We start from the raw sequence: 15712 nt of genomic DNA on the forward strand, positions 1-15712 counted from the left end.
ATCATGTAATTACTACTAATACCTATTCTTCTTCTTATGCCATCCCTTATCGAGGTTAGAAACCATCAAGGCAATATTTGCTCTTATCATATGCTACCCGGAACAGTTCGGTGGAACTGTGCTCATACTCAATTATGGAGTAATCATGGAGTTGAAACAAATCCTGTGTCATACTCTGCTAGGTTTACTGTTGATCTTTCTTTAGAAAATGAGTTGGGGAATGCTATATTTTTGTCCTGAGGTGGCTGTCCTGGTGTGGCTGAGGTACTGTAGTCTTCTGTTTTTGATACTACGCAGAACTTCTCAGTTTTTTCCCTTCTGTTTGTGGAGTTAACATTTATTTGTCACCCCATCAGTTCAAGGAATTTTAAGGATGCATCTGTATGCGTCTAGCTTAGTGTCCATACCTCCATGCCATAGAAATATTAGGCCTCTATGCAAAAATCATGCAAGGGTCTCAAAATAAAATCTCTAAAATCAAAGTCAAGATCTTCTTTTAGGTATTCCTTCCAAATTTTTCTCCGATATAATTGGCTTTATCATTTAAATTTTCTGTCCAATGTCGAGAGCGTTTTTTTAGCTTTGTTCAAAAAAAACTGCATTCCATGCGATATATTTTTGATTAATATTTTTTTGTGATCCCCTATGAATTGCGTAATATTTTTAGGATGAGGTAGCTACTCCTTTGGGGAGAACATAACAGTGAACCATACACATCTCAGATCTAGATTAAGATCTCGATTGCAAAGGAGGCATCCCATTTTGAGAATGGCTCTCCTTACAATTTCAATTCTTGTTTATTTTTCCCTGAGAATGGTCTCATTTCTCATGACTCATGTTCCTAAATATTTATATTGGGTTACACATTCAATTGGTTTGCTATTAATAATAAACCTGTGTGTGGTGTCCCGTTTTTTTGATATGTACTTTAAATAATTTTGTTTTATTGAGGTTTTTATAACCTAACCATATTTTTAATATTTGTTTTACAGGATGAAAAGGAGCTGTTGAGAAGTCTCCCATCTGTGATGGAATGCCCTGAAGCTCTTTCAGAAGCGGACGAGTATCTCCAGCCCAAGTACCGTGGAGAAATGAATATGCCTCATTCAACATCGACTGGTATTGCCAGTGACATCCCGCATATCTCAAACAAGGCCTCGTCATCCAACTCCTGGCAAGGCAATACTTGCAGCACCAACCTCAAGAGTATATCACTCGAGGGATTGTCATCTTCGTCGAATATGAGCAACGTTGATCAAGACTTTTTACGCTACCCTCAAACAGTGGGCTCCGACCACCGACAGTACTGCAATGGCGGACTTCATTCCGATACCTCTAGTTCTAGATACTGTAGTGACCCTCTGAAAGCAGGTGTAAAGAATGATTTAGGTGATGATAACTTCGATTCTATATCAATAATCAAAGAAGCTCAAGGCGGTAATATGAAATTAGATCTTCCTGTAGATGAAGATGATTATCTTATGCCGTCTCCTCAACAAAATCCAGCTGCTTCTACGTATATGGATCTGATTGACGACACAGATAACATAGAAAGTGCAGAGAACTGTCAAAATTATCCAAGTTATTCTGATTTTCTAAACGTGAAAATGGGAGTAGATAATCCAGAGTATCTATTTTCTCCTCCGAAAGATTGTAATGTTAGTGAGAGTAGTGCGATTCCAAAGAGCCCAGAGCCAGAAAATGTTCAGTTGCCCACGAGTTCTACAGCTCCGAATTCTGAAGGGGTCTCACCGGTAACTTATGCGGCGCAAAAATCCATTGAAGAAGAGTCTATATCAGACCATGAGTACTATAATGACTTTCAGAGAGAACTGCAGCCCCTGAGGCGCAATGAAACCACCGTTTAATTGCTCCCAATGACTAAACGACTTGATTGTAACATTTCAATCAAACTCTTAAAACTCACATACATACTCAGCGGTCTGAGACTTAAAATGTATCTCATGTGATATTGAAGTTACATCAAGAACACTGATCTCTCCGCACATTGACAAATTACATATTTTACGAATAATATAAAAAAATATATAAAACTGTTACTTAAATAAGACACCTAAAAATATTTTAGGAAAATATTTAGTTTATCTTATTAAAATAATGAATAATAATTTATTTATCGCAGATTTTTCCATATCGGAGTGGAGTGTGTATGTAGGTATGTCTATTAAAATGTTGATTTTTATCATTATATTGGGAGGAACCTATTTAAATTCCTGCTATGGGGAATATATGGATTTATCCTCGATGAGCTGTTTAGTCTAACATTAGCCTAATCCATTTTTTTAAAATCAAATTTGAGTTATATGTATACAGAGTTGAAATCATATCTTTCAACAGAAGAAATGACCAACCCAATACATGTAGCATAAAAATTCATAGTTATATTTGAAATTTTTGTCTTACTGTTACATTACTTTAGAAATAATTGTACCTTATCTATCTATCCACGCATTTGCTTTAGTTAACATGTCAAAATGTTGCTTTATTTTATGTAAATCCTCTTTATCTTAGCTTGAGTTTTTTTGGGCTTGGGTTTTGTTCTATTAAACAGTTCTGATTTTGATGATACATTTTTTTTAACTTGTTAATATTTAAAATTAAAATTATGTATATATTTTGGACCACAGAGTCAATTATTTTACTTTTGTAAACTGCTCTACACACTTCACTGTGATTGTTTATTAATTCTGCGTAAATCTGAATGTAAATTATTATTCCAATCAACGCTAATCGCATTTGTATAGAGTAAATAATTAACAAAGAAAAACCAATAATTTTTTTTTAGTATAATTTTGTACTTGTAATACAATATTATATTTATGTAAATTAAAAATTTGTTCACAGCTTTCTCAAAATTCTAACCTATTGTTTACCAAGGCAATTTGCTTATACTATACATGCAAAATTATAAAATAGTTTAATACAAATTTATCTTTTAGTCTTGCTATTTTGGTTGTATTGCCACAATCAAAAAAATTACAATTATTAACGCAAGATATTATTGTTGAAACCTATTGTGTAATTTATTATTAAGATGTAATTAGTTTGGCATCTATCTATATGAACGAAATTTATGGTTATAAAATTAAATTTTAAATATTCATTCAGAAGTGTTGTACATATTTAGTTTTTATATTAAATTTCTGAAATAAAATAATATCAATATATATTTTTTTTTTGAGAAATAATAAACAGGTTACTTTTATATATTATCCACAATCTAAAGTTAGTGTTTAAAGTTGAATTCTGAGCAGTTTACTATGAAACTAAACTACCGTTTTATATTTCTCCATGTATACTGTTAGCGTTCCTTGTTATTTAATGGGTTAGTAATCGGATAGTTTCTGTGGTTTTTCATTCAAATATTTTTATAACAAGAAATTTACTCAGCTTTTGATAACTGTTTAAAATAACTTGTACCTGATAACGTTTTAACATGTACAATACATTTCTGATCTGAAATTGATCTGTTTAATCTAACATGTCTCATTAATTTAATTTAGTGATGTTTTTGTTTGCTTTTTATTTAATTATCCATCGTCATCAGGTCGTCAATAAGTCATCTAAAAATAAATAATAATATCATTCATAATTGTCTATTATACTTTAATTTCACCTGTAATTCTTTTTGTCGATGAAAAGTAAAATTTTCTGTTACAAATTTGAAAGAGTAATTGATTATTTTTTGCTTCTAATATTCCATAAGTTAAACTTATACAGTTGCAGTACGTTTACTTGTAATAAATTACTTTAATAGAAAAACTGGAAACTAACCTAATTGTAAATACATACATTTTTTTCTAACGTTTCTGAGTTAGAAAATGATTGTGTTGAAAATTATTATACATTAATTTAAAAAAAAAAAAAAACAGCCATTATATATTGCCTCTAAAACATAATTTAAGTTAAGACTGTGATAATATAATGTAATGAAAATGGAATACCTACACTAAGATAAAGTAATTTCAAAAATGTAATATAATTCCGTGTAAAGGTCTGTTTAGTATTTCTCTTAACTATTATTTTAAATCTTATTCTTCTATTTAAATGCTTATTTGATTTTGGGATGATTATTACAATTATGAACAGATTTTATGATCCGGAATTGAAACAGCATCATAATTCGTACCTATATTTTATTTTGGAAATCAGAAAATTTCACGGCTCGAAATGACCGCACCGTAGCACTGTTCTGGTTCGTGAAATCGGTAAAATTATCACTCCGTCTCGTGGAAAAATAATTTGACCATCTGAGAGATAGGCTATATAACAAAATATCTAACACACTTGTTTTTATAAAATACACATAAAATTTAATAACTATGTTAATATCGGTGCTCCGGTTCGTAAACTTTTCCATTTCGAGTGCTGGAAAATTTCATAAAAATTAACTTGAAAAAGAAACGAAAATATTATGTTTCAAGATATACAGCCAAAGTATTTTTGTTTGGCCTGAAAGCTTTACATATTTAAATATTATTCAATTAATTTTCTTGTCTTTCAGGTATTTTTATTTTTAACGATTGTTCCAAATTGCTCAAGATGTACTTGTTTTTATTAGGCTTCTTTCTATCACTTGATTTATTAACAGTCTATTACAGTCTAAGTATATTCTGAACACAGTTTTATTAATGAATTTTAATTACTTCTGTACATATTGAATTGAAGCCAACTTTTATTATCTGTAAATAAAGTCAAATCGGTAAAAGTGAATTATCATATGATTAGATCCTTATACCCCGTTTACTCGTGCGTGGATTTACTGCTGACAGTACGTATTATCGCGGCGATGACAAGAAAATGCATATGTAAACATGTATTATCGTGCACCATACAATGACAACATCGCGTCTCCCTTACTCTTGAAGAATGAGATTGGCGAGACAGTCGGCACTGTTACATGTATCAGTTATTATCCCGATAGTTTAAAATACACACTATAAGTCCAAGTAAATCCATGCACGTGTACAGGCGCTATTATACCACAATTTATTTAAAGCATATACTTGAGGAACAGAGAGTAAATTGCTACCTACTACATAATATATAATTACATTCAGTTGTGATAAATCATTCAGATAATATTATGTACCTAACTGTATTATGTGAAGGGTTTATAGAAATTACTCTACTTGGTATTAATTTACTTGGCTTGGTCACCTGTGCACTTGGATCTCTTTGATTCTCAGCTCCTCATTTATTGGCACTGTGTTCAGAATAGCCTTCTAAACCTAAAAAGTTATGCCATTGTGTACAACATTATTAGTTTTCAGGCTGTTGATTTAAATTTTTATTTAATGTGGTCAAAATAAGTTTCCTATTATTATTAACCTGATATATTGATGCCATTTGTTTTAAAACTATTTATATTCTATAGAAACGTATCCACTAGTAAACAAACGATTTTTAACAGGCGAATAAGTGAGTTTTAAATTTATCATCTCAGTGTTTTAGTATAAAGAAATTTGCCATGGCAACAATTACATAACGTAACTGCATGAGACATAACATAACTATTTTCTCATGAAGATTTAAAATTCAGTTTGTTATTTATTTATCATTCCTTTTGATTGCTAAAACTAGAATTTACAGACATTTCAACGAAAACGACCGATCAAGTCGGATTTACTGCTGCTTCTCCAAGTCCTGTTCTATGAATTTTATTTCCAATGCTTACTAAAATATATGCCTAAGAATAATGAACTTAAATGAAAAATGCGTTGCAGAGGTTCTCGGTAAAATGCATACCTAATTAAAGAATTTCTTTTTAACATTTTACGAGTTATATGTAGGCCGACGATGAAAGGTGTAAACTTACAAATTATAATTTCTATTTAAGTGCCATTAATAATAATTGTTATTGATGTATATTTCATCTTTCATAACCATATGTAATAAATTACTGCTAAAAAATAATATTTTTGTAAATGTCATAGTATGTAATAAGTTTGCAATTGTGCAAATGTGTATATTACTTTAGCTAACTTCTGATAGGACTGTGAACTTCTTTTGTTTATAGTGGTTTTTTGATAAACTTGACATATTATTATAAATGTGTTATTTATACAAATTTTATGTGTTACTTACATTATTTAAGAAAAAAATCAAGTTACTCATGTAATATTTTGAGTTTGAAATAAATCTGTGTACCTTGTAGTTTAAATGAGAAATATAAATACTTTGAAAAATAAAACTGCCTGTTACCATTTATTTTAATATTTAATTTCATTTCATCAAATTTAAACTTAACAAAACGGCATTTTAATTCTTTATTTTTACTTTAGGAAAACAAACAGTTACATCGATATACTATTTTTTTATTCAACGAATAATTCACAAGATTTGCGAATGAAACATTCTTTATTGAAGATACATAATTTGAATACACCTCAGATATATACCTACTACAAAAAAATCTTTGAAAACAATATGACGCTCGGTGGGGCTTGAACTGGTTTCGCGATTATATGTTTTATTTAATTACGATGAAATTAACCAATACAAATATGCTAGGAATAAAATGTACAAAATCCTTCCACTCCACATAATAGAATATTTTTTCAGTGTTATTTTGATTTATTGTCGTAATGCGCCGGCTAGACGGCAATTTCCTGTGCGGTATAGCGGCTTGCCTGAGCGGTATCACTTTTACAGTGCTTTTCGGTTTGCGCGAGCTTCAGTTTTCCCGTCCATACACACGGGTTTCCTGATACAAACCGGTTTGCGCAGGTAAGCTTGTCGTAAAGCATGTAAAGCAAGCTCACGCTAGACCACATACTGTACCTTAGAGCTTAAAGTCTGGAAGTCACATATTCAATATTTTGCATTAGAGCAGTTTTAACATAGTTAATCTAATCTGGTTAAAACACTCACACGCGTTCAGACTAAAACTCCATATATATTGGATTGCATTTTGCTATATAGCTTAAAGAAAAAATGACTTAAATTGGACATCCTCTCTTTCAGCTTTAAAGTATAATAATAATTGGACTACCATCGTTTTAGAAGTAAGTATTTTGAAAACCATGTGACATTGGACTCCCAAGTTTTCAGCATTAAGAGAATGTGAATACACATTGATAAAAATTTGACTTCCGCATTTTCAGCTCTAAGGTACAGAATATGGTTCAAAACACCCTTCAAATACTGAGCCAGTTTCAATGTGAATTCGTAGCATATCTTTCATATTCTACTGACCTGGCACCATCATGTTATCATCTTTTCTTCAGTGCAACAGTATTGTACTAAAGAGGTGTCCACTTTTTCAGCTCAAAACAAAAAAATTCTATTATCATATAATCGAAAATATAAGGCCAATATTTAATAAAATAAATCTTTAATAAGAATGTAAAATATATATTGGTCTCATTATAAATATTATTAAAATACTGTATTATTTTACGAGATGACCTAATACCAGTGGCGAAGGGTGGAGGTAGGCAAGCATATGTATTTGTTTTCAATAAATTACGACAACAATTTGCAGCTGATATTGTTGGTTAGTTTTTAAAAATCAATTAAATCCTGCCTATACCAACCATAATAGTTTGGGAATCCTATGGGCGATCCGATAAAAATTGTGCACACTTTTTCAGTCATACTTATTTCTTTTCATAGAATTAAGAATACTTATTACATATTATAGTATTGGTTAGTTATCAAAATTCATTAATCCATGCCTAAACTAAACCATAATAGATTTTTTTTTGAAGTTATACTTTTGGCGCGTTTGGGAAAACAGATCAGAGTGTATTTTTGGCGTGTGACAAAGTTGCGCATGCCGATATAACGCATTTGGCGTGGGACGTAAGTTGCTCGCTCCGATGCAACACAATTTATCATTATGATTATTAAGTAAAATCAGCTATTAAATGAATTAGTAAATATTACTTACTTATGTATTTATGTACCAATCTACCTAAATGGTTAATACACAATTGAACAGCCATGTGCTTATAGAATATAGAACAATAGATCATAAGGCGATTGCCCAAACCTGTGCTTATTTATTATTGGCTTAAGTAGGTACTTATAAGTTTTATGATTTCTGAATATACCTAGGTATAGCATGCAACATTAAGTAGATATACCTAGGTACGTCCTATTATGTAATTGCGCATAATGTGACACTCTCCCAAGGTAACACCAATCAATACCTACGTATTTAGGTAGGTACCTATGCCTATTTAAATTGTTACTTATTTATAGGTAAGTATGTATGTAATTTATAAATTTACCAGTTAGATAGTATAATAATATGACATTTATAATTTACTTTTTTGTTGAATACCTACAAGTCTTAATCAGTTAATATCTTGGTATATACCTATGTAGGTATATAACCAGTAAGTACCTATGGCAATTCAGATCCTGTAAAATAGTGTACAACCACAGAACAATTATTTCTGAGTTCCCTGTGTACAACTTGATAGTTGAGTAGTTGAGTAAATCGACATCAAAAGACCTACGCAATTTCTTGTAAACTCTGCATACCTAGGTACCTACTTGTTTTTAACATTAGGTAGGTGTATCTATGTATAATGTGGTCTCATTTTAAAATGATTCTTTATTACTAATGACTATATGAAAATATTGATAGGTAGGTAAGTAGGTTTTACTGAAGTTAAGATTTTGTGACATTATCGTATTATTTTGTTTAATTATGTAAAAATAATTTAACTGCGTACAAATACATACCTATCATTTTAATTTGATTATGCATTTAATCAAAATTTTATTAATTGTATTAAATATCTTTCTTCAATTATTATTTTTGGTTAAAGGTCTTCCTGTCCCTTGAATTCCAAGTCACTTTATGTATATTTTTACGAGGGAAAGTGGTACTTCGGGCGATTAAGTTTTTGGCGCTGCAGAAGAGAGCCACTTTTTTACCATTTTCGTTAGAATGATCATGTAGGCTCTCTTTTCCAATAAAGGGTCTGAATACAGCTTCCTTCCCTATTTTCGCATTGAAGTCTCCTAGCACACATTTGATATCATGTCCCGGTAGCCTGTCAAAAATCGCTTCAAGGAGATCATAGAAATTATCCTTTTCGGCCTCTTCTGAAGTCTCTGTCGGGGCATGTACATTCACAAGTGATATATTAAACCATCTTCCTTTGATTCTGAGCACACATATGCGCTCGTTTACGGGTTCAAAAGAAAGTATAGCATCTGCTACTTCTCTGGCGACCACAAAACCTGTTCCGAAAACATGTTTCCCCTCTGTGTTTCCGCTATAGTAGATAACATGCTGTCCGACTATAAGTTCTCCGTTATCCGGCCAACGGGTTTCCTGGATGGCGGTAATTTGGACCTTATATTTTGACAGTTCTTCCACTAGGTTTTGAGCTGCGCCAGCTCGGTATAGGCTGAGTACGTTCCAAAATCCTATTCGTAGTCCATTTTTCGGTCCGGGTCGTCTAGAAGCGGTTGCCATATGTCCGAGGCATTGTGTAGTATTAGTAACCTTTGGTGATTTCACGGGAGAGAGTGGTTAACCCTCTGCCCAACCCCCAGCCTGGATGGCCAGGTCTGTTGGTCCGCGGGAGATATTTTATTTTTCTCCTACCCTTGATTAGGGCATTCTCCTATCCGCCACCTGGAGACGCGCTCACCAACCAAATTGACCATTTTCTAATTGATAGACGACACCATAAAGCTATTGAAAACATTCGAAGCTACAGAGGCGCTGACTGTGATACGGACCACAACTTATCGATAGCAACCTTTAGGGAAAAACTTAAAAAGACAGCCCACGCAAATGCGAAGACGAGAGTGAAGTACCATATAGAAAAGCTGACAACTCCAAACGGAAGAGATAGCTACAGAAAAGAGTTAAAAAACCAAATCGGAAAACTCACCGAAGGAGAAGCCTGGAGTATCGATGAGAGGTGGAAGAGACTAAAAGAAGGAATGGTAAAAGCTGCGGAAGTCTCGATAGGACTGGCACCCAAGAAAGTAAAGTGCCCTTGGTACGACGACACTTGCCGACAAATGGTGGAGGAGAGAAGAGCAGAAAGAGCGTTCTATCTGCAAAATACGCAGAGCGAAGAAGCACAGAAACGATATAGCGAGACGTGCAAAAATGTCCGAAAGCATCTGAGAAAGTGCAAACGAAGCTTCATCAAAAGTAATTTTGAGCAGATGGAAGAAGAAGCAAAACGAAATAAAACTCGATCATTCTTCTCGAAAGTGAGCTTTGAAAAAAGAGGCTTTCAACCTAGCACGCTACAAATCAAAGATCAACAGGGTCAGATAGTGGCAAACAAAGAGCAAGTGCTAAACATATGGAAGTCCCATTTTGAAAACTTACTTCAACGCTCTGTACCAGATGAACCTTTGGAATCGCCAGAAATCGCGACAGCAGAACCTCTTATACCGCCACCAAATAAGGCAGAGTTGATGGGAGCACTGAGTTATTTAAAGAATAACAAATCGGCAGGAAACGATAATATTCCATCGGAGCTTCTCAAGCATGGAGGAGAAACCTTTCTTAGTGCCATGCTTGAGCTACTGCAACAAATATGGGAGGAAGAAAAGATCCCTGAAGAATGGAAAGAATCACTGGTCTGTCCTATCTCCAAGAAAGGGGACAAACTCAACTGTGCAAACTACCGTGGCATCTCTCTTCTTCCTACTGCATACAAAGTTCTGTCGAACATTATTCTCGAAAGAATTCTACCATATGCCGAAAACATTCTTGGTGACTACCAATGCGGCTTTAGACGAAACCGCAGTACTACCGATCAAATCTTTACACTGCGCCAAATCTTTGAAAAGAAATGGGAATACGCCCAAGATGTACACTGTCTCTTTGTAGATTTTAAAACCGCATATGACTCTATTGATAGAGAAGCTCTCTGGAATATATTGAAAGAATTTGAAATACCGTCAAAACTTATAAATATAATAAAAGTATGCATGGACGGATCCAGAAGTAGAATTCATATGCAAGGTAGTATATCAGAATCTTTTAAGGTGACAGCAGGACTAAAACATGGCGACTCCTTATCACCAATGCTGTTCAACTTAGCTTTAGAGAAAGCCGTTAGAGAAGCTCTGAAAGCAGAAGGTGGAGTTACCCTGAATGGGTCCCATAAAATATTGGGCTACGCAGATGATTTGGTGGTGCTCGGAGAATCTGAAGAAGAAGTCAGAGATATTTTCACTCCTCTGGAGGACACAGCGAAAAGGTTGAACCTACGAGTAAATGTGGGAAAGACCAAGTATTTGAAAATGACAAGAGGCATTGAACCCTCTGGAAACATTGGAATAAGAAACTCCTCGTTCGAGAGAACCTCTCTCTTCAAGTACTTGGGCTCCAACATTACCTCTAAAAATGAAATGTCCCTAGAGCTCTCTGACCGACTGAGAAGTGGAAATGCAGCGTACTTCGCGCTGAGTCGTCTGTTCAGGTCCAAAATGCTGTCCATCAAAACGAAATTCCGGGTGTATAACGTGGTCATCAAGCCAATCGTCATGTATGGATGTGAAACGTGGGGTTTAACAGAAAAACAAGAAAAGGCGCTCCAAGTGTTTGAAAACAGAATCCTCCGGAGAATACTTGGACCCGTCAATGAGAACCACCGGTGGCGCATCCGCACAAACGCTGAGCTCTTCGACCGATACCAACCTAGAATCACTAATATTCTGAGGTCAAGAAGGCTCAGATGGGCGGGCCACGTTGTACGATCTGAAAGATCTAGAACTCTCTATAGGATTTACAAAGGCACACCAGCTGGCACTCGACCTCTTGGCCGCCCTCGACGGAGATGGGCGGACAACATTCAAAGGGATGCGGAAAGGCTGGGGATAGTCAACTGGGAAGAGAGAGCGCTGGACAGAGATGCCTGGAGAAACGTTGTGCAGTCGGCCATGGACCTGAACGGCCCCTAGCGCCAGTTTAATAATAATAATTATTATTTTATTGAATTTTCTACTGACGTAAATTATTGGCACGCGGGATAATTTTTTTTGTTTTCTTATATTTGTTACGCCAAAGAAGTATAACTTTTAACGCGCGTACATAAGTAGGTACACACACCGATTTTTTAGAATTTTTAATAACTATGTCCTTGCTTTTTCGTACAAGGTGGTTGTTAGTAATTTTGAACAATCACAAACACCCAAGCTTTGAGAAAATCACATACATTTTGTATCATCACCGGTATCGAACCCAGAACTCTTGGATTGAAGACCAGTGCCATACGCACTGCGCCACGAAAGCCGCCAAAAATCATGACAGATTAAAAATATTCTTCTATCTATAAAATATCTAAAGCCGTGTCCAGCAACCTGTTGCCAATGTGGACACGGCATAATGTATCTCTATGTTTTTGTATTTAACGGCATACTTTTAGGTAATTTATAGATAAGTATACATTTTTTTTACTATTTAATAATGGCTTGGTTTACTCAGGGTTTAATTAATTTTAAAAACTAACGAATACTATCTGCATATTGTGGTCTTAGTTCAATGAAAACAAATATATATGATTGACAAAGTTGAATGTGTACTATTTATGTCGGATCTTAACAGCCTACCTCCACCCTTCGCCAGCGCCTAATAAGGCCTGACTGCGTTCGGTGGGGCGTGTGCGGCGTGCGCAACTCACATGTATAACCTGTGTGAAATGTTCGTAGACAATGTCTTTTTTTGGTTATAAGTTTACACTTATAGGCCATCCATGGACTGAAACCGTATGCGGTTTCGAACCGTGTGCCATACTAAGCTTATCTTTTCTGTTCGTGGAAATATATTTTCACAAAGTATATTATAAGCATCTGATCGTATTCGTTTATACAATACACTTACACTTACAAATTTAGTGAAAATATATTTTCAAGAACAAAAATCATAAGTTTACTATGGCACACTATGGCACTATGGCTCTATGGCACTATGGCACAAGGATACGGTTTCAGTCCATGGATGGCCTCTTAGTCTTCGACTTACGGACTTACAATGGACCTAAATAGGTACATACATTTAAGAAAACATTATTGATTGGTTTGATTTTGCAATCCCTAGCAGCATTTTCACCAAGTAAAGATACCTTAAAACCTTCCATAGATTTTTCTAGTTGGGATATAATATATGACCAATCTGGCATTTTTTTCCAATATAGCCACATTAAAATTTGTTATGGAGTGTATGTAATCCTCATTTTTTTATGATTTCTGCTAGACTCTTGATACAATTCGTAGCTTCCTCTGTATCTGCACTGGGGGAGCGGGGCTTCACTATTTATTCTTTAATCTAAGCTTCACATGTTACTTTGTTGTTGTGTAGTTTATTAAGGCCTTTAAATTTTTGAAACCATCCGTGGCTTACAGTGAATGTATAAGTATCAACACTATCATAAATTTTACACTTTATGTCTTCAAAAGACTCGAGGTTTTCTCCTGTATAAGGCTGTGTAGGCTTATTGGAATTTGTTGTTGCTGCATATAACCAATAATTATTCCTATTCTTGTATTCATATTCCTCTTTTTTTGATAATTATAAAGCGCATAGTGTACAACCTGTGTGTACTTATCCTGTGTGTATCATATATGCGTGTGAAACATGGGTCATATGTAAAAGAGAGATCCAGAAACTTAGAGTAGCACAACGTGGTATGGAGAAGTGCAAGCTGGGTATAACGCGAAAGAACAAAAAGAGGAATGAGTGGATAAGGAAGCAGACAAGGGTTTGCGATGTGATAGAGTACGTAAAAAGCCTCAAATGGAGATGGACTGGACACATAGCTCGAAGAAGAGACAATCGTTGGACAAATTTAGTCATCCAGTGGTATCCAAGAGGTACAAAACGTCCGCAAGGCAGTACCTAGAGCTGGATCGATGATATGATAAAGTTCTGCGGAAGTACGTGGCAACGCAACGCACACGACCGAGAGAAGTGGAAGCAGTTTGAAGAGGCCTTCATCCAGCAGTGGATAGACTCAGGCTGATGATGATGATGATCGTAGATTGCATTACTACTAATTTATAATATAATATTTTATGTATACACAAACTCAGAGAAACAAATTGCAGCACAAAAAAAAGTATGAATACATGTAAGTCAAATTCGCGTAAGTCGAGGACTGAGTACTTCTAATTAATATATAAATGGATGTACATTTTAACAATCTATTGGCATATTGGTAGATACAATGTTTACACTTGGTACCATTATATTATAATTACATAAAAATATAAATTTTATGACCATCATAAGAAAATTGTTTTATTTAATATATTTTTTCTGTATGCCTACTTTTCGTGAATGTGAAAAAAGAAACAAATTGTAGTCCATATGTAACATTTTTATTGACATTATTATATTGAGCATGAATATTAAAACAGCGTTTTAGAATACATTTTCCATAATAAATTTAATTAATTTGACACAAACTGACAATTTCAGGGGTTGACACTATTTTACTACATAGCACTTTTACTAAATTTATGAGTTATGCATGCGTAAGGAATGTATTTTGGAATAAACATTTTGTTTTAACTATTTTTCGATAACATATAAGTTAGGTTCCATTCAATTGGTTACACAAACTATAGTATATAGGTATATTACTTATGATTAGAAGTTTATACTCATATATTACTAATGCATTTTTTCTATAGAACAAACACGATAGGTACATGCTTCAAGAAACCATTACTTTCCTAAAACATTTTTTTTAAATTGATGAAGATAAGGCAGTGTCTTCAATTTTTTTTGAATTTTGCATTGCGAATATAACAATATTATCTCTTTTTGTTCAAACGGAAAGAAAAATAAACCACTACTACCCTATATAATCTTTGGACGGGGTGCATTTATAGATCAAGTAGCGTATTATCTAAAATAACTAAAATAGTTGCTGAATATTGAACTAGTACAAATCAAATGAATTTTAAAAATCGTAAAACAGTTTTCATGTCACCACATAACTATTTATATGTGAAACACAATTCACACATGTAACTACTTTATATGAAAAAATGTAACCATTTTATTCCCAACATCAGAGTATATATATATCCCATGAACATGTTGTATAAAAATGTCATTATTTTCACATTAAAACTATATAATTGTAATTTTTTGACTTGACTTGCCCTTGCATTAATAAATATAAAGGAATTTAAAAAGTCAATAAATTATAAAATGTTTGGAACAGTTAAGTAGAATTTACAAATGCACATTTAACTTTATACTCGATTTACTCAACTCTGTCACCAGTGCATTTGTTTCTGTTTAATTCTCAGTACTTCAATTAGCCATCAATGGTAACAACTTATAATACCTTTACATGACTGTAATTTTAATATAAATAAAATATAGATACATGCTTCTTTGGCGGAGTTTTAAATGGTATACATATTTAAGAAAATACTACTATAAAGCAGTGGCGAAGACTAACTGTTAAAAGGAGGTGAATTATTTGTAACAAAAAATAATACTTTACACTTACAGTCTTACTTCCTTAGTAGATTATAATATGATTACGCTGTTTATTTAAACTACAATTGATTACAGTTACAGAAACGGTACTATGGTACTTTGATAAAATTACTTATATGTATTATGACCTCATTGGGAATCGAACTCGGAGTCCCTGAATGAGAAGCCAATGCCTTACTTACGCATTAGGCTATGAGGAAGGACGGTTTTAAAATATTGTATTGACGAATATATCAAATC

The 15712-nt window shown here is 33.7% G+C and overlaps 1 protein-coding gene across 3 annotated transcripts in view; it reads left to right on the forward strand.

Annotated features, from left to right (window-relative positions):
• Window positions 1-2038, forward strand: part of Egfr (epidermal growth factor receptor) — a 344631-nt gene extending 342593 nt beyond the window's left edge. For all 3 annotated transcript variants that reach the window (XM_085943959.1, XM_085943965.1, XM_085943956.1), the window contains one exon: window positions 993-2038. In XM_085943959.1, coding sequence (XP_085800085.1) covers window positions 993-1868 — 876 coding nt within the window. In that variant the 3' untranslated portion in view covers window positions 1869-2038. The remainder of the gene's footprint in view (window positions 1-992) is intronic.
• Window positions 2039-15712: the final 13674 nt, after the last annotated feature.

Source organism: Rhyacophila brunnea, unplaced genomic scaffold (assembly GCF_057557595.1).
Source record: "Rhyacophila brunnea isolate RB1 unplaced genomic scaffold, BYU_Rbru_1.0 scaffold_1, whole genome shotgun sequence".
NCBI classification, from domain to species: domain Eukaryota; kingdom Metazoa; phylum Arthropoda; class Insecta; order Trichoptera; family Rhyacophilidae; genus Rhyacophila; species Rhyacophila brunnea.